The sequence below is a fragment of the Triplophysa rosa genome, linkage group LG5 (assembly GCF_024868665.1).
Source record: "Triplophysa rosa linkage group LG5, Trosa_1v2, whole genome shotgun sequence".
Classification (NCBI taxonomy): Eukaryota; Metazoa; Chordata; class Actinopteri; order Cypriniformes; family Nemacheilidae; genus Triplophysa; species Triplophysa rosa.
In genome coordinates, this window is record NC_079894.1 from 21,486,056 (window position 1) to 21,506,797 (window position 20,742).

General features: G+C 40.5%; 1 protein-coding gene across 3 annotated transcripts in view; it reads left to right on the top strand.

Moving 5' to 3' along the window:
* The window catches only part of yeats2 (YEATS domain containing 2), a 35,135-nt gene extending 14,393 nt beyond the window's left edge, over positions 1–20,742 (top strand). For all 3 annotated transcript variants that reach the window (XM_057335004.1, XM_057335005.1, XM_057335003.1), the window contains exons 15-31: positions 687–924; positions 3,661–3,822; positions 3,917–4,035; positions 4,287–4,421; positions 6,428–6,610; positions 11,375–11,705; positions 12,106–12,240; positions 14,281–14,352; positions 14,524–14,701; positions 14,877–14,953; positions 15,107–15,186; positions 15,289–15,490; positions 18,566–18,804; positions 18,884–18,958; positions 19,112–19,185; positions 19,829–19,906; positions 20,119–20,742. In XM_057335004.1, coding sequence (XP_057190987.1) covers positions 687–924; positions 3,661–3,822; positions 3,917–4,035; positions 4,287–4,421; positions 6,428–6,610; positions 11,375–11,705; positions 12,106–12,240; positions 14,281–14,352; positions 14,524–14,701; positions 14,877–14,953; positions 15,107–15,186; positions 15,289–15,490; positions 18,566–18,804; positions 18,884–18,958; positions 19,112–19,185; positions 19,829–19,906; positions 20,119–20,161 — 2,421 coding nt within the window. In that variant the 3' untranslated portion in view covers positions 20,162–20,742. The remainder of the gene's footprint in view (positions 1–686; positions 925–3,660; positions 3,823–3,916; positions 4,036–4,286; positions 4,422–6,427; positions 6,611–11,374; positions 11,706–12,105; positions 12,241–14,280; positions 14,353–14,523; positions 14,702–14,876; positions 14,954–15,106; positions 15,187–15,288; positions 15,491–18,565; positions 18,805–18,883; positions 18,959–19,111; positions 19,186–19,828; positions 19,907–20,118) is intronic.

Genomic DNA, 20,742 nt, shown 5'->3' on the forward strand with positions numbered 1-20,742 from the left:
CTAGTGTGCTGCCTACCTAGCCAGCAGTGTCGGCCTTCATGACAATGAAAACAGCTCTGCAAGGTTTTAAAACACCAAAAATTTAAGTGACGTAATTGAAGCTCATATAACTTTGTTTTTCTGTAATTCAGTTACTTCTCTAAGCCGGCTGGCTTGTCTTTAAAAGTGTTTTAGAAGTAGAGTGTGCTATGGTCATGCGGTCTAAACATATCTCAGGTCATCACGTCTCTACAGACCCTATCCTTAACTGCAGCTTATTATAGCACCTGAGTGTCAAAGTCGGTCTTGTGTCCTCTTCAGAAACTGTCCTTGCGGATGCAGTTTGTCACTGCCGAAATTCAGTTTAAACTCATTGACTCTACTGCAGTATAGCTTGTGGCTTGTTTTTGCTTTTACATGCGGTTGTTTTTAATTTCATAAGGATGACATTGCTCTTCAAATCACAGAGTTTGGAGTCAGGCTATACTGTATAAGTTTGACCCACTTTTTCATGCATACATAATTTAACAAATAACAATTTCAATATTGTGTTTTTTCCCTGATATAAACTCTTGAAGGGATAGTTCATCCAAAAATATATCATTTATTCACCCTCAAAACCTGAATCTCCATCTTTCTTCGTGATTAAATGATGACAGATTTTTTTTATTTTTGGCTCTTTTATTTCAAACTCTGTGTGTGTGCAGGTACTGGGAATTCCGCTTGGTTCTGCGGTCAAGCAAGTCTCGGTGAGCAGCGGGCAGATCTTGGTTGCCAAGTCGAGCACATCTGTGTCCAAGGTGATAGGGCAGAAGCAGGTGGTGTCACAGGGTGTTGCCAAGGCGATCGTCAGCAGCGGAGGAAGCAGTGCAGGTGGCGTTGCGGGACAGCCGGTGCACACTGTTACCAAGACAGTGAGCGGGTCCGGAAGCGGCAAGAGTGGAGGTCAGAACTTAAGCGCCTGAACTGCTGTATTGCACCTTTGACTTGTTAAGACAGTGACGTGACAATGTCAGAAGATGCTTTTTAAAGGAGTAGTTCACCTTCAAAATGAAAATTCTGTCATCATTTACTCATCCTCTTGTCATTTCAAACCTGTATGACTTTCTTTCTTCCGCAGAACACAAAAGAAGATATTTTGAAGAATGTTGTTAACAGCTCCCCTTTCACTTTCATTGGTCACAATAGAAGTGAATGGGGGGGCTGTGCTGTTCTGTTACCAACATTTTTCAAAATATCTTCTTTTGTGTTCTTCTGAAGAAAGAATGTCATACAGGTTTGAAATGACAAGAGGGTGAGTAAATGATGACAGGATTTTCATTTTGAAGGTGAACTACTCCTTTAAAGGGGGAATGCAACGGTGTTCTGCATTCTGACTTATTTACAGTGTTAAACGTGCTGTCTTCTCATGCTTGACATGGTCAACTTGTCAAAAAAGGAATTGGTCGTATGGCGTAGTATTTCTGTGCTCAATGCACTCCCCCAGCATTCGTATAGGTTTCAGAAAGTTTTTTCCGAACATGAAAATACGTTTCGTAACAACTTTTCTTAGTCCCTTATTGGGCAATTCTCCCGGAATAGCACGCCCACGGCAAGGCAAAAGAAATGGCCAAAGCGTCAACCGACGAGCGATAGGAAGACCCGCTTGTGGGCCTGCAGCTGCAGCTCGTTACTCTTGCTATAGTGAGAGAAGTTGAGATGTGTTTGTTCACGGCATTTTAGTGATGAATGTTATATAAACGGTGGATATAACGCTGGATTTGGAGATCGTTTGAAACTGATAGATGGCCCGGTCCCATGCCGGACATGAGTCATATCAGAGGTCGCGTTAACCGAAAATTCTCCGTCATTGACAGATTTTTTATACCAGTGACAGAAAAATCTGAAGTCCGTCTTTCATTTTGACGGATTACAATGAGGGCAGTTTGTAATTCCCCTTTTTGTCGAGTGGGGTGCGTCCTATTATTTCCTTTCATCAGAACGTGATCGTAGGGATGCGTACGTTTCCCTTCAATAAACGCCTCATCAGCGGAGACTCGCTGTGCTGAGCCAGGGGCGTGTATAAAGAAGACGACTATGACGGCCCCCCACCATCTAATTTGTTTCGCCATAGTTTCAAAATGAACTGAAAATCTTTTTTGCACTTTTTATAATAACACAGCGATCTCTTACGTTGTTTGTGGTGTTGTTTCTGGATCTGATTCTGCAAAGTGTGCATCTGTCATTCAATAAGACCCTCTCGTCGCTGGCTCTCATACACACACAGGCGCACACAAACCAGTGCACCGGTGTTTACAGACTTTTTTCCTTCGGAGAGCGATAGCGACTAGCGTCATTTTGGATAAACCTTAACTTACAGCGAGTGGAAAAAAGTCTCTCTGCATCTTCTCCTTTCATGACCTAGCAGCAGCTTAAAGTTACTTGTGAGTGAATAAATGAATGATTACAAAACAGCGTGTACAAGCACCGGTCATTGTTACTGACTGGACATATGAACATTTGTCTGTTCAATTCAATTCAATTCAATTTTATTTATATAGCGCTTTTCACAATGTGCATTGTTCCAAAGCAGCTTTACAGGAGCAAATAAGAAAAACACAGAAAGGTAAAACACAGCACAGTGCATGGTGTTTATAGACCAAGCAAGATCATTATAATAAATAATATCTAATAAATAAATGCAGTCTCCCGGTGAGCAAGCCAACACTGCACTGCTCTGCTGTGGCGAGGAACCCAAACTCCAATGATGAATAATGGAGAAAAAAAAACCTCGGGAGAAACCAGGCTCAGCCGGGAGGGCCAGATCTCCTCTGACGTGTCATAGCTGCACTCAGTGACCCCGACCAAAGCCACCGAGCAACGTCCACGAAGAACAGAGAGTCTGTAATTGGTATTTTATGTCTGACAACAGAAACATTAAATATATAAATGACTTCGGCTTTATTGGGTATATTAATACAGTAAGTTCAAAGAACACATGTATGTCGCGATGACGTCACAAACATGCTGATTAGCACGTAATATCACCTTGCACCATAGTGACGGGTAAAAATAGATTATGACGGATTTTTTACGAGCCTGTCTAGCACAACCTCTGAGTCATATGTCTGTGTTTTGTTGGCAATGGGTGCGCACGTGCTTTATTTCCACCTCCCCATCCCCCCCAACCCCATCACCCCCCCTCCACCCCGCACGCGTCGTATGTTGTGGGAAATAATCATATAGCTGTATCTGTCTAGACTAGATATTTGAAGGGTGCGATACTATTCTGTAAGTACTCAAGATAAGCATGAGATATACAGAAACTGTCTGAGTTATGGCCACTTTAAGATGCTCAGAACAGTAACGTGGGTGTGAAAGAATGAGAGTGTTGCATTTGTTTCTGTGTTAGGAGGAGTGTTTCACAGCCTGATCAGCAGATTTCATAGAGCTGATCTGGCGCGTGTGTATGTGTGGCTGTACCGCAGTGCTGACTGAACTGTTAGGAAATGTCATCATTCAGAAAGACACTTGAATCTCTGCTGCCACAGGAGAAAACTGGATTTTGTTTGATTCATTTTCAGAACACTGGTGTGGGTGTGTGTGTTGGAGAGTGCTTGTTAGTGGTGTGTGAAATAGACTTCAAAGGACGATTTCTGATGAATCTCTACAGTTCTTTCCCCTTGTAATCTTTACTTTTAGTTATGGCAACTCTACAGCTTCCAGCGAATAACTTGGCAAACCTGGCCAACCTGCCACCTGGCACCAAACTCTACCTGACCACCAACAGCAAGAACCCATCGGGCAAAGGGAAACTGTTGCTGATACCACAGGGAGCCATTCTGCGAGCTTCTCACAGCTCAGGTCACACACAATACTCCTCATGCTTCAGAATGCCGACTATATGTCTTATCCATACACAAATATTCATCTGACCAGGTTTTTCTTCTCTGTGTAGGTCAACAGTCTCAAAGTTCTGGCTCTGGAGGGTCTCAGTCCTCCAGTGGGTCCTCGGGGTCCAGCAGCCTACCTCCTAACTTATCCTACACTTCATACATCCTTAAGCAGACTCCACAGGTGAAGAAGTTTTATACATATACATTTTATACACTTTTATTCATAATAGCCTTTGGTAAGATCTGTATTGTATCTGTTGTATTAATATAACATATGAACACTTCATGTTGTGTTTCTAATACTAGATATTCATATCGTCCAATGCCTAGTAAATGTGCAGAGTACCTCTGCACCGCATACACTTACGCAGCACAATCTGATGGTGAATGGCTTTTAGGATATGTTGATAATGTCACTATCAATCTTTCCAGGGCACATTTTTGGTTGGCCAGCCAGGGGGCTCTGGGAAACAGGGATCAAGTGGACATGTGGCATCAAGTCCCGGCACCAGTACTCAACAAGCTATTCGAGTCACAGCAGGACAGAAAGCAGCCATATTGGCTCAGGTAGGTATCATTAAAAGGATAGTTCACCCATAAATGAAATTTCTATCACGAATAACGCTCTGTAGTTGTTCCAAATCTGTATAATTTTCTTTGTTTGGTTGAACACAGAGAAAGATATTTGGATGAATTGTTGTAAGCAAACAGTTCTTGGACCCCACTGACTATCATAGTAGGAAAATAACAATGGTAGTCAAAAGTGCCCCAGAACTGTTTCCTGTCCTACATTTTACAAAATATCTTATTTTGTGTTCAACTGAACAAAAAATATATATATAAAGTATTTTTTCCTACTTTGGATGTCAATGGGGTCCAAGAACTCTTTTGTTATAAGCCTTCTTCCAAATATCTTTCTCTGTGTTCATCAGAACAAAGACATTTATACAGATTTGAAACAACTCGATGACAGAATTAAAATTTCTGTCTCTCTCTCTCTCTCTCCCTCGTATGTGTGTGTGTGTTTTAATTTTCTGATAGAGGCTAATGAGTATGCTGACATTTCAGCCGCAATTCAACCTGTAAATGCACTCTCTCTCTCTCTCTCTCTCTCTCTCTCTTCTTTCACTCGTTTTTATTGCTTAATCACCCTTTTGAATCATAGCCTCATAATTCCCATCATAAAGTGCAGCACACAGCGATCTCTGCTTGTTAGTTTATCATTATAATTCTCATTACGCCCCTCAGAAGAGTCCAGAGTAATTCAAAGTTTATAGTTGTGTAGACCTGCTGGTAATCTAACATATCGTGGACATCGTATCGTTCTGTGGCTGACGTACTTTCCTTCTGTGGAGGACGTGAGGTGTTTGTGTTTGATGGAGGGTATTTGCTGTGAGCTGGAGGAAGAGAGAGAATGTGACAGAAAAGCGAAGGGCCAGGGAGGGTGAACATGCAGGAAGAGTGTGAGAAACAAATGAGTTTAAAAAGCTCTGGCTGCTGCTCTGTGTGCTGTTATGTAAGAGGAAAAACTCTTCTGTCTCAGTTTACTGAAGCTTTTATGGCTTGAATATTGTGGTGCTGTATTAACAAAGCAATGCAGAGCATTATAAGGTTGGAATAGATGCATGAAATGTAGACATGAAATCTGAAAAAAATATATTGCAGATGTGTATGTAACACATTACTTGTGCATGTCAAATGAAACGTAACATGTTTGAAGCTAATTCTATAAATATTATTTAATGACTGAATTGTAGATCTGTATGAGCAGAAACCAAGGGGAAATCTTTCGGTCTCTCTCGTGAAACCAGCACGGAAGTGACTAAAACTGCAATTCATCGACTGGCCGCTAGAGGCTGGCTCCAAAACAGAGCAGAATCTCATTGAGCCCCATGTTAAAATGGCCAATTTTACAGCACAAAAAAACATGTTTACAGCCTGGTACAAAAAATATTTTGGTCTATATAGGTAATTTTACCCTTCATGACAGCTGTGAGTAGGGTGATTTTTTTTTAGTTTTTTTTTATAACTCGCCCGTTTAACTTATATTAAGCCTTAAAATTCAGCAAAATTGTTGCGTGGCCACTTGAGTGACAAGTGGTTTCAGCCAACCGGGCGCCTCAGCTGCAACCATGTCCCGCCTGTTTGCCCATTTACGATTATATATCCGGGAGTGATGTGCGATGACGCGATGCCAAGATGGCGATGACCGGCTCCACCTACTTTATGCCTTGTTTTCTCTTCACAAACCTATGGGTGACGTCACGGACACTACATCCATATTTTATACAGTCTATGGCAGAAACAGTTTGTTGATTATGATTTTTCTCAGAAGGCTATCAGAGTGCAGCATCAATAAAACATCCTTGATGCAGATTTTGTTTTCTTTCCTGAAGCTGAATGTATTAAAAGTGAATACATTGCAAGAATGATGCATATACAATTTAGAATTTAAAAAGTTTCAAGAACAGTTATTCTACCTATATTTAAGTGACCTTTTATTAAAAATAATATTGATTTCTCACAATGCTTTGTTTGTCTTTATCATTTCCCTTTTTACTTTTGATTGACAGGTGGTGGGCGGGTCCCAGGGTTCTCAGGTGAAGCTGTCAGATGGTTCGGTAAAGATGGTATCAGCAGCTGCAGCATCCCACCTCACCAAACCGGGCACAACTACTCTGAGAATGACAGGTGGAGTCATCACTGCTGCTAGCTCCACCCCAACAACACCCAGCGCCACACCCACCTCTCAACAGGTAAGAGACCTGTCCGCTTGTGAAATGTTGAACTAAACTAAAAGGTCTCGTTAACCAGATTTTTTTTACTAGTGATGTAAAAACAGAAGGTCGTTCGTCATTTTGACAGATTACAATAAGGGCAATTTGTAACTCCCCGTTTTGTCATTTCCCTTCATTAGAGCGTGATCGTAGGCTACTACCCCTGCCCTGAACACGATCGTGAAGGGACGCGTGTTTCCCATTAATTAGTTTACTTACAAAACCTGTTCCGTTTTGGAAAATGCGCGTGGTCAGCGGATGTCTCTCTTGGCGTCTTCTCTGTTCAGAATGATTATTTGTTTAAATTTAATCTATTGACAGCCCTAGTATTCAGTTGTATTAAAAAACAGCAAGTTCCGAGAGTACAGCGTGATAACGTCACGAACATGCTAATTACCACGTAACGCCACCTTGCACCATAGTGACGGGCAGACCTGGCTAGTAACGGATTACATGTAATCTGGATTACGGAATCAGACTCCAAAAATCAGGTACTTGTAATTAGAGTAAACTACATTTTAAAATACTCGTAAACAGACTACAGTTACTTTTATGGATTACATCATTACATATTATTCAAAGAATGTCAGTAAATTGTTTACAGTTCAGTGATTTTTTCCCTACAATTTTTCATTTTTTATTTCAATTTTTTTCTAAATTTTTAATAATAAACACACCTACCACTTATGTTTGTGATTCTTCTACCTTTTTCCGGCAGCGAGGGGAGGGATTTGGAATCGCACAGAGATGCAAAATGGAGCGGCACTTAGCATTTGATGTCTGTATAGACACTAGGGGTGTGACGAGACACTTATCCCACGAGATGAGACGAGACACAAGATTGGTTTCACGAGAACAAGACAAGATTTTTACACTATTATTAAGTAATCCTCAATGATGAAATATATGAAAAATATTATTTTAATCAACTGAAGATCACAAAATGCAAAATAGGTGCATTTTGAAAATGATGTTTAAATGAATGTAAATTTACGTCTGTTTTATGAATTATAATATGATTTAAAAGTGTCAGGGCATCTTCGATACTAATTTCACCATCAAACTCTATCATGCTGATATCACGAGACCTTGACAAGAAATCTCGCGAGATCTTGTGGCACGAGATCTTGTCACACCCCTAATAGACACCCTTTCATTTTTAAGGAGACTCATGGGAAAACTATTCAGTATTACTATCAGTAAAAACTAACAAGTTATACTAGTGTTAATACTGTATTTTGTCCGTACTGTAGGTTAAAAAGATGTTGAGGCTCTTGTTGGTGATAAAGAGTGGAGTATTTTTCCTCGTTATATCTGTCAAAAAAGTACAAATTTATCCTGATTCAATATGTAACATCAAATAAGATTTAAATCAAAAGTAATCTAAATCTAATCCAAAAGTAGCCGTATTACTCACAACTCAACTCAACTTTATTTATAAAGTGCTTTTACAATTTTCATTGTTACAAAGCAGCTGTACATGAGACATATTGACTATAAGCAAAATAATTAAAGTTGTACCTGCAAAAACAAGAAAAGGTTGAAAACACAGAAGACAGACATACCCACATACAAAACACTCCACACACACAACACGCACCAACACACACACCCACATACAAAACACTCCACACACACAATATGCACACGTACTAACACACATCAGACAAGAGACACACACACACACACGGATGCGCACGCACACACACACACACACAACACACACACACACAGTACGTACACAGACAAGTACGCACACACACACACGCTCAGTGAGAGCACACATTTAGGATAAAGGAGAGAGAAGCACAGGTCAAATATAACAGACTATAAATTCCTATATGCAATATTAATTAAGTAAAACTTTAAAATTCTAAAGCAGCCCCCCCGGTCAGGCAGATAGTGCAAAAACAGTATGCAAACGGTGGCGAGGAACCCAAAACTCTAATCGAGAAAAAAAACCTCAGGAGAACCCAGGCCCAACCAGGGGATTCCAGTTCCCCTCTGGCAAAAGCTGCTGCCTCTGCACAAGCTCCAGAGACTTGCACAACAAGGCTAAATAAAATAAATAAACTTAATAATAAAATAAATTATAGTTTAAGATTATCATTAATAATCTAATAGCATTTGAAATTTTGTGGTGAAGACATGTCAAGAGACCGCGTCCTTCTTTATCCAGCTCTATCATCTCAGCTCTTGTCAGGTCCCCACTTCCCATTCTCCGCTCTACCATCAGGTCAGGCCATGAACTGCATCCTGCTCGCTGTGGTAACCTTGGAACAATGAGACAAGACTGGCTGAGAGTAGAGTACTGTTCTGTACTCTTTGATGCAACAAGTACATCAGTTGTGTTTTTGGTTCCGGTTGATCTAACTAATGCAGCCTAAACCCTCTGAAGATTTATATTATGGAAGAGTAGTGTATGCAAGATTAAAAAGATGCGTCTTTAGTCTAGATTTAAACTGACAGAGTGTGTCTGCCTCCCGGACAGTGCAGGGAAGACTATTCCAAAGTTTAGGCGCTAGATAGGAAAAGGATCTACCACCTGCACTTGATTTTGAAATTCTAGGTATTACCAACTGACAGGACGCCTGAGAGCGTAATGCACGTGAAGGACTGTAATACAAAAGGAGTTCATTCAAGTACTGAGGAGCTAAACCATGTAAGGCTTTATAGGTAATAAGCAAGATTTTAAAGTTAACGCGATGCTTTATAGGTAACCAGTGCAAGGTTGACAGAACCGGGCTAATATGTTCATACTTTTTTGTACGTGTAAGAACTCGAGCTGCCGCGTTTTGGACCAATTGGAGTTTTTGTAATAAGCCTGCAGGGCAACCACCTAACAGTGCATTACAGTAGTCTAGTCTTGATGTCATGAATGCATGAATTAACTTCTCTGCATCTGACATTGACAGCATATGACGTAGTTTAGATATATTCTTAAAATGGAAAAACGCAATTTTACAGGTGTTGGCGACGTGGCTCTCAAATGACAGATTACTATCGAATAGAACGCCAAGATTCTTTGCTGACGACGAGGGTTTTATGGAACATCCGTCAATAGTTAAACAGTATTCTTGGTTGTTACTTATAGCAGTTTTCGGTCCAATAAGTAACACTTCCGTTTTGTCCGAGTTCAGTAATAAAAAGTTGTTACTCATCCAGTTTTTTATATCGACTATGCATTCCATTATTCGATGGAACTGCTGTGTTTCATGAGGCTTCGAGGAAATATAAAGTTGAGTATCATCAGCATAACAGTGAAAGCTAACTCCGTGTCGCTTTATTATATCTCCTAGAGGTAGCATGTATAATGCGAAGAGCAGAGGCCCTAAGACTGAGCCCTGTGGTACACCGTACTGGACTTGCGATTTGCGTGACACCTCATTGTTTATTGCTACAAATTGAAAACGGTCGGATAAATAAGATTTAAACCATTTCAAAGCTATTCCCTTAATGCCGACATAATTTTCGAGTCTATGTAGGAGTGTGCTGTGGTCAATGGTATCGAATGCAGCACTAAGGTCTAGCAGCACTCAATACAAGCGAGACATAACTAACCTACGGTACAACGAGCCAGCCAATAGCAGATCAATTGTGTAACTCATGTTGATCAACAGCAGATCATACTGTAGCTGTGACTATGCTCTAAATCCAATCAGACTGGAATTCTTCATTGATGTCATTCCTTTGGAGGAAGAGCATAATTGAGTTGAAACTACTTTTTCCAGAACTTTAGATATGAAAGGTAGATTCGATATAGGCCTGTAGTTCCTAGTTCTCTAGGGTCGAGTTGGGGTTTTTTGACAAGGGGCCTTATAACGCCACTTTATATGTGGCTTATGTCTTAATAATGTTATCTTTTGTGATCTCCGATTGACGGAGTCGAACATCATTTGTGCCGACGTGAATGACAATCTTACTGAATTTACGATTAGCCTTAGCCAGCACATTTAAATTTGACTTGATGTCAGGCGCTCTGGCTCCCGGTAAACATTTGACTATGGTGGCTGGTGCCTCTATGTTAACGTTCCGAACAATAGAATCACCGATAACTAGGGCACTTTCAGCAGGTTTCTCAGTCGGTGCGTCACTGAGCGGGGCAAACCTGTTCGAGACTGTAATCGGAACGGTCGAGTGATGTTTTGTCCTGCGACTACGCCGTCTCACAGTCACGAAGTTTCCCAGCTGCGGGGGATTTTCAACCGGAACCGAGCTGTGTGCGCTAATGTTTCTCGCATCCAAAGTGTTTTCTATCGTCGTTAAATCCTATCCTCAGTATTATAAATTATAAATACTATCCTCAGATAAAGATTGGATGCGAGACTCTAATTCTAAGATCTTCTCTGTCAGCCTAACTATTTCCCTGCATTTATCGCATATAAAACCCTCGCAGCTGACAGAGAAGGCTAAGCTAAACATATGACATGAGTTGCAAGTAACAATAATAGGAATAGAAGCCATAACTCACCGGATTTGAATTGATTACGTTACCAAAAATGTGTAATCTAAGATATTACGTTACTAACTACAAATTTTGTCATGTAATCTGTAATCAGTAACTGATTACAATTCCTAAGTAATCTAACCAGCTCTGGTGATGGGTAATAATAGATTATGACGGATTTTTTATGAGCCTTTCCGTCAAAATGACAGCCAATAAAAAGTCTAGCGCAACCTCTGACTACACTAATTCGTAAACTTTACGACTTCATTGTCTCTTTAATACCTCTGGATTTCCAGGCACCAGAAGGATCTGGCGGGTCCTCCGCCCAACCGTTGCCTCAAACAGCTAAAACGCATCATCCTGTGCTTGTAGCTGCCAATCAAGCAGCAGTGATCAGTGCTGCCAAGAGTGCCAGCTCAGCCGCCAACACAGCAAAGAGTTCTGCCCCTTCCACTGGTGCCGTAGCAACCGTTGCCAAGATGGTCAGCATGCCTCTTATCGGTCTGTCGAAGGGAGCGGGCTCAACAGTTGTGGGTGGGTCCAAAAGCTCCAGCCCCTCACTGGTCACCGCGGCATCTCTGCTTGGGGGAGGGACGGTTAGCGGGAAGACTGCTGCCACCATCTCAGGTAACCAGTCATTTGCTGTCCAGGGTTGCCATGGAGACCTGTTCATCTATATGCCACTTGTCCCCAACTGGTTGTTGATGTAAATTATTTCATCATTCTTGTAAAGCGGAGTCCGCAAGCAAAGTGCAAAGCATTGTAAACATTTCCAATTATATTAGTTAAACCATCCAGGACATGGATGTAGACAAGGCCCCAGTTTTGTGTGAAGATGTCACCATTTGGGAATTAAGCGGTGGGATGTTTGCTGTGTATGAGAGAGAGGTATCACCTGTAAAACAGTCTCAAGTATCATAGATAGCACAACAAACTTTTGGGACATTTTGAAGTCTAAAATTGTACTCTCTTAAACACTTATTAAACAATGTTTGCGTCCTAATGTTGGTTTGTTATTTCCTTACAGGTATGCTAAAGTTGCACTCCGCTCAATCTAGTTCCCAGCAGACTGTTCTGACCATTCCAGGCAATCAGCTGAAGCAGCTCAGTGTGGGCAGCGGCTCGTCGGGGATGCAGACCATCTTGATGCCCGTTGGTAAAGGTAACACCTTTTTGTTACCCACATAACCTGACTCAGAAAACTTTCAAGACTGTAGTTTCAGAGATCACAAGTTGTCTTATGTGCATGCATGGCACACTTCCCTTTTCTGATGCAGGGAGGATGTTACAAGGAATCTTAGGAGATCTGATCAATCACTGGGTTGGGGTGGAGTTTTAATCGCGATAGCTTAAACAGAGGGAAGGTTTTTGTCAGATCAGTTGAGGCTGCCAGATTGTATTTATCAGAGATGTTTGCTTTTCCCTGCATTTGTCAAATGATGACAGTAATAGGGGAACAGAGCTCTAGAGACACTCATTTCTCTCTCTTGCCCGGTTTCACAGACAAGGTTTAAGGCTAATCCCAGACTAAATTGAATGTTTGAGCAGTCTTAACTGAAAATAACTCACCTTAAAACATCTTAAAGTATGTCAGCGCCATTGTTTTGTATCAAGATGCACACCAGTAATGTTTTTTACTAGGGCATTTTTATAAAAATAGCTTAAATGTCCAAATTTAACTAAGGGTTAGTCCGGGTTTAAGTTAAACCCTGTCTGTGAAACCGGGCCTCTGATTTTTATTGTCTGTCTCTCTCTTGTCTGCTTGGTTTGTATTGGATTAGTCTGTGAGACTCTATGCTCACAAAAGCTTATTCATTTTTTTGTTTTTAGAGTATGCTCTCATGTTTGATGAATTACAGTGGGGGAAATAATTATTTTATCCCCTGCTGATTTTGTAAGTTTGCCTGCTTACAAAGAAATGAAGGGTCTATGATTTTTATGGTAGGTTTATTTTAACTGATAGAGACGGAATAAATAAAGAAAATCAGGGGACAAATGTTACATAAAGGTTATAAATTGATTTGCATTTCAGTCAGTGAAATAAGTATTTGATCTCCGAGCAAAACATAACTTTGTACTTGGTGGAGAAACCCTTGTTGGCAAGCACAGAGGTAAGACATTTCTGATAGTTGGTCACCATATAATGCACGGCCCCATGTTGCAAGGATCTGTACACAATTCCTGGAAGCTGAAAACTTCCCAGTTCTTGCATGGCCAGCATACTCACCGGACATGTCACCCACTGAGCATGTTTGGGATGCTCTGGTTCGGTGTTCCAGTTCCTGCCAATATCCAGCAACTTCACACAGCCATTGAAGAGGAGTGGACCAACATTCCACTGGCCACAATCAACAACCTGATCAACTCTATGCGAAGGAGATGTGTTGCACTGCGTGAGGCAAATGGTGGTCACACCAGATACTGACTGGTTTTCGGATCCCCGGATCCCCCCGGACCCCCCCAATACAGTAAAACTGCACATTTTAGAGTGGCCTTTTATTGTGGCCAGCCTAAGGCACACCTGTGCAATAATCCTGCTGTCTAATCTGCATCTTGATATGCCACACTTGTGAGTTGGATGGATTATCTCGTCAAAGGAGAAGAGCTCACTAACACAGATTTAGACAAATTTGTGAACAATATTTGAGATAAATATGCCTTTTGTGTACATAGAAAAAGTCTTAGATCTTTGAGTTCAGCTCATGAAAAATGGGGGCAAAAACAAAAGTGTTGCGTTTATAATGTTGTTCAGTGTACATAACCATGTATTCAGAAGTATATAAAGACCTTACATAATGCGTTATTTTTTTATTACCTTAGAAGGAGCTATTTCTATCTTATCTGCATACACAGCGGGTCCCCTTACATGGAATTATCCATGTTGTTTCTACAGTAGCCATAAACCGACAAACCGCTTTACAGAGCGCGTTTTGTAAATACGTTATCTCCTTCGGCAAAGAAGCGTAAAAGTAAGCTGTTGGTTGCAATTCATAACCTCACCACTAGATGCTGCTAAAACTCCACATTGCTCCTTTAAATAATGAAACTTTGATGTGAAAGTTGACAAGCTCTTTATATCTTTTTATTGTTTATATATGTGTAAAACCCATTGACAAGCATGAAGAGTGACCTATAGTGATTCATTTGAACAAAGACTTGAAGCAGCATCCTCTAACACTGAGTACACCTGTGTATGTTACAGTTGTGCCGTCTGGTTCCAAAGGTGCATCCAGCCATGCAGCTGCTTCCTCAGCGTCCACACCTGTTGCTCAAGGTGAGACACACAGAGACACTGCAGTGAAAATATTGTCATGTTTTGTGTTATATAAAGTCGATTAATCAATAAGACTTCACATACAGTAATCAAATAATGATACAAAATCACCAGTGAATGGTTTTTGCTATTCTTGAATAAACTCGCTGCTGTATGCTTGTGTTTGTGTAGTTAAAACGGAACCTGGATTGGTTAGCCCCATCTGTACTACCTCAGTACCCCAGACATCTACCCCAGTCTCTACAGCACCTGCCTCCGTTCCCCTGACAACTACCCCTGCGTCTGCAGATGGGGCTGCTACTGTTAAAGTGGAACAGGGCACAGAATCTACAACACGAGAACTTATCAAGTAAGAGGTTGAAAACACAGACAAACACAGTGAACACGCTCCTTCCTACTGTTTCTATACTTCTGTTCTCCTGAAGACCCCTGTCAAATAACGTTTGTTCTTGTCTACCATGTTTACTCTCTGCAGTTTTGTGTATTTATTTTATGTCAATGTATCTGTGTGTCTAAACTCTCAGCACTGAGCACATAGAGACCATGACCCAACTTCTGACAGCCATAGTGAAGAAGTTCCCTCTGATCGTCCCTGAGAAAAGTGAGTCCAATACAGAGACACATTGACTTGAACATTCTGCTGTTCACTAAGTTATGCCCTTAGTTCAGTTTACACATGGGTCTATGAGGCTTTGGTAAATGTCAACTTAATTAGCTAAACAAGGCTAACCAACATGTTTGTATGTGTTTACAGATGATGATGCTCATCCGTTCTGCACCACCTCTGTGGATCAGTATTACTCCTGGAACATCGGCAAACGCAGAGCTGCAGAGGTACGGTGCTTGTGTGTCTGTGTGGGTTGATACAGAGCTTACAATGCAGATGTTATTTTCCACCGATGCACTTGTGTATTTTTATATCCTTTCGTTGTACAGTTGCAGCGTGCCGTTGTGGTACGCCGCGTATGTGCCGATCTGTTGGAGAGGACACCTCGCCTTCAGGCTCTCAGCCCCCCCAGAACTAAAGAGGTGGTGCACTGGTGCCGTCTCCGTGGTTACACACCCCCTGACCCGGAACCCCAGCGCGCAGAGGAGAACTCCATCGAGGACATTCTCACACAGATCGACAGTGAGCCTGGTGAGCGTATAGGGTTTTGTGCGTGTTGTACTCTTGGCTGAGATCAATTCATCATCTCCTGTGTCTCTCTGCTATGCAGAGATGAGACTTACACGAGGCTTGGCACAGACAATGCAGGCTCTCTGGCTCTCGTGTTGGTGCATTAGTCTGTATAATAATGAGATTAACAGTTTCGGGCCTGAATTCAGCTCTCAGCATGTATACTTAAGTCACACTGCTATAGGCAGCTAAAATAAAGCTTCAGCTCTGGGCCAAATCCTACTGTGCCAAGGCATCACAGGTGCACCCTTGATGTGAAGGTTTTTCCAAAAAGTAGGCAGAAAATTATGCTGCCTCCAAAAATACCTTTTGGCTAAAATATAAGAAGGAATATAAATACACTACTAAAAAGAGCTCTGTCTTATTTCATGAAAAATGTGAGTGTATGTGTATGAATGGTGTTGATTTTGTTGTGCTTATAATGTTGATGGATTGATAAATTGTAAGCATTAGCAAGTATTAGTCTAGCCTCTTGTGCACCTAAAGGAGCAACGTAGAGATTTTAGCGGCATCTAATGGTGAGGTTGCGAATTGCAACCAACGGCTCACTCCACCCCTCCCTTTCAAAGCACTTCGGCAACGGACACAGGACAAACGTGTTGTCACGTTTTTGCTTCTTTGCCGAAGGAGATAACTTATTTATGAAACACGCTCTTGTAGAGCAGTTTATCCGTTTAAGGCTACTGAAGAAACAACATGGAGAATTCCATGCAAGGGGACCCGCGGTGTATGTAGATGGATATTAGGGATGTGCACAACGACTAATTTGACAGTCGTTTAAATGAAAGTTTTGTAACCGTGTAGTCGACTAGTCTAAAACCAAGAATGTCCCAGAAGGTGATCCAAAAACTTTGCGTAGGGCCTATGAAATACATTTTAAAGACTAAAGAATGTAGGCTATTAATCAAACTGTTCATATCCAATATTTAATGTAGCTAAAACAGGCATATGTGTTCCACTTTCCTTACGTTATGATCAGTAATATTTCTGCATTTGCTGATGCGCCAACACTGACTGGATCGTTTTAGCGGCTGCAAGAAGTGACGCGATGAGCATTTGTTTGCTTTGGCTGGTCTGTGTCTGGGCTTTAAATATGTAGCCTATACAAAATCCATTTTATTTTCTCCTTTAAGTCTGTTTTTACTCTAAAAGTTCAATTAAAATTTAGTCATCAAATAAAATTTAATTTTAGTAAAAGTGTGTCTATTACACTGAAATCATGAAACTTCAAATATTTAACAATTAATTAAAAGCTTAAAAACGAATGTTTCATTATTTGTTTATTAAAATATGTTGAATGTTGAATGAAAAAAATATTGCTTTTTTAATTGTCGCAATTTTTAAGTAGCCTACAAGTTATAATTAGGGTAGGCCTATAGCCTATCAACAAACAAGATAGCCTACATTATATCATGTTTTTATTATTTATAAAGCAAAGCAATGTGTGTAAACAAAAAAGCGAATAGAAAGCAATGGACAAAAAGTACAGAACGCATTTGATCTCACGCAGAGCGAATGAAAAAGCCTCTAATAAAGCATTCTGCCCATATTAGCTCATTTATAGAACATACATAGGCTAAACACTCGAGTCCGCATGTGATTATGATGTTAATATTATCTTACATGTTCTAGGAAATGCAAGCATTATGCTCGGATGAAAGTCGGCTCAATGTTTGTGAACAATAACTCCGTCTGAGGAGTCTGCACAAACTCTGCACAGGCACACAGAAAACAGTGCTAAGCGATAATGTTTATTCAAGCGCTTTTTTGTGATGAACATTATAATCAAATAAATTTCAAAGTTCTGTGAATCTAGAAGCTGAGACATTCTCATCTCAGTTTTATTGCGCAAGATGCATTCACCGCATTTACAGCTCATTCTGCCGTCAAATAACGTCAATCCTTCTTTCATGCATTTTAAATATTAAAATATTGTATTATTATTGTATTATTAAGTAATTGTTAACATAACTGTATGTACCTTTAGATCATTATCTACTTTTTCGTTTTATGCCTGCATTCCACGCTTCCGTCCACATTTTCCACGCTTCCGTCCACATTTTCCACATCGCGTCAATAAGAACCCAAATACAGTATGGTTACGCATGGCTCCAGTGAAATTATTATTATGCCACTTTCAAATGACATAGTTTGCTTAAAACCTACCCGTTTTCTTCTTTAAAACACCCCCACAACTCGTCTTTCAAGTAGTCATTTCTGAGCGTGCTGCAATTGGCACGAAGGAAACGCATGCTAGATCTGACCTCAAATTAAAACATTTCGTTCCTGATACACTTTTAAAGACTAATAATAATTATTTTTTCAAATATATTGTTTTAGTATGTCATTTAAAAGGGTTGTAAACGAAACATTAAAATGAAAGTAATTTAAATTATAACATTTTGTGTAATTTTTTTTACTATTAGGAGCTTACCGTTTAAACGACTAGTTGATTAGTCTCAAACATCCCTAATAGAAATAGATAATAAAAACATAACGCTTCATTATGTAAAGTCTATGTTATGTAAACCTCTGAAGACAGTTATGTATTGTATTATATTGCATTTCTGTCAATACATCCTCCAGTAAAACTACACATTTGACCTTTAACATAAACATAAAGGGCACCAAATAAAGGGCACTACTAGGTTTTCTAATAGAGCCATAATAGATAAATCTTGGGTTTACGGCAGGGGCGGACAGACCAGTAGGACATTCTGTCAAAGTCCAGAATGGCCATCCCACCGACAACCTATGGCCGTGATCAGGTGCGGACTGGTGGACGTTTTATAAACGCGAATGCACGCTACACGAAGGCATTAGCGAGTCTGACACGTATGCATGTAACGCAATGCAAACGTTACATACAACACAGCCACCCCCGAATTGGTGGAGGGCCGATGTGGGAAGAATAATCCAGGGCCGAATTTCCTTCCCAGTCCGCCCCTGGCTTACGGTAGCTGATATCTGCAACATGTTGTTTTTTAACTAATGGACTGTGTTGACTATTATTTTACAATGACGTGTGTGTTTCAGAGTGCAGTTCAACTCTTACGGGCTGTGAGGAGTTGTGTCAGCGCCTGAAACAACTCCAGAGGCTTCTGAAGGCGGAGCCTGATGAAGAAGACGATGAGCCTCTCGACATCATCAGCGTGAAAGACACTGACGCCGCAAAGGTTAAAATCAAACAGGAGCAGGATGAGACTGAGCAGGAACCCAATTTTTTCCTGGGCCGTTGCCCGTCGACCCAGTTCATCAGAGACACAGCAGAGCAGGTGAGAGACATGGAAACCATTTACTTACCTAAACATCTTGTTGGGTTATACATGTCATGACGATTTGTGCTGGTGTTAGATTGGTGCCACGTTGCAGCAGGTGGAAGTGGAGAAGAACGTTTTTGCTCCTGTTGTGGAGACCATGATTCTTAAGGTAAATCTGGTATTTCATTGTTTTTCTATATGAAGTAAAAAATTCAAACGTAGATTTTTTTGGGGGCTCCTTAAAGCGTTTTGTTTTCAGTGAGTACAAAAGAAAAGTGTCTTGTACTATCATGGGCTAAGTATTGTCTAAATCTGTCTACAGGCGGTGGAACAGTTCAGCAGTGAAATCCTGAGGGAATCTTTGGCCAACGCTCATGGGAAATCCCCACAAAACAGGTCAGTGCGTCCGCCGGCACAAGATTAATCAGGACAGAGTGGAACAGATGGATGGTTCAGGATGTTTCAGAGTAATCCAGAGCGCAGTCGGAGTAGTTTGAAACTTTTCTCTTTTGTCTGTTTTGCTCTTTCAGTTTTTAACTTGTTTGGTATTCCATGAGCATCAAAGTTGTGTTCTTTTTTAGTGTTCCCTGAGGAAGTGCTTTATGATCGTGTATAATTATCAGAGCGATGAGAAGAGCTAATGAAAATCAGCTTTTATTTGACTTGTAGGCCGGCCAAGAGAGAGAGAGAGACAGAGACAGAGAGTGCCCCCGTACCGCTCTGCTTAGTCAGCACATATCTCTTCATTCACATCCTTTTTACATACCGACTGTTTCATTAGGTTTTATACAGTATTCAGTCACTGCCCTTTATAGTGGATTATTTTAATAGATGATCAGTTTATACCGCAATTGCTCAGTGTTTTATACAGGAAAAGCAGACATTGCTGCATTGAACGCTGAAAGGTCAATGACCTATTATTATACCAATAGAGCAAATGTGCTGTGAGATTCTCTCCAATAGTTTTTATTTAATTATATTGAACATTTGTACTGCCAAAGCATACAATAATGTGTGTGATGTCATCGTGTCTCCACAGACCTCCGAGGGAGATATCAGCTATGGATGTGCATCAAGCCATCAGTTCTATTCCCACCTGTGATTTCCTAACTAACAGGTAGGTTTCCATTCACATTAAGCCACAGAGAAAACCTGAAATATCTGGACATTTTAAAATTGTGATATCTAGAAATAACATTTGAAATAGTCATGAAAATGTCTATAGTTATTATACTTTTATGCTTAAATATCTAAATATGTGTGGGAGCCTTGTGTCATTATAATGCAGTTTAATTTTGTGTTAAATGAATCCATACATTTTTCGTATAGGTACATGGGCATCATGATGAAGGATGAAAGCCACACTGACTAACTTTCATCATTGGACCTCAGACAGACAGGTGGATTGTCCAAACACACAGTGACTCCCCCACATTGTGTAAGGGTGGAAAATGTCTTGGGGTGACCAATCACCGACAGAGATCTCCTCTAAAATGCAAGTGTTATTATGGGAAATAGCCATCAACAAGACAACAGCTGTGTTATCTATCACACTTAATATTGTGTTATGAACCCACTGGCAAAGGTCATGACCCAAGTAAACATGTCACCACATATCACCAAACCAGATGGGACTGTCAAGTCATTACGCAAAAGCAAAAGCACTCCATTTATTTTTTATTTTTTAATTCTGTGGAATTTTCTGAGGACTAGTATCTTAATACAACCATCAGTACAATAACTGAAGTTCAGTTTTAGTTTAAAGTTTAAATTATAAATATATACCGCATGTCGGGTCTTAACATGCCCTCACTCATCAATTTCACGCAAAGCAATGTCAAAATAAAGTCTTAATCTTGTCGTTTCATATAAATGTGGAAAATGTTTGTACAGTTGAGTACAAGAAGATTAATGATTGGATAAACTTTGATCTGTGTGTGTGTGTGTGTGTGT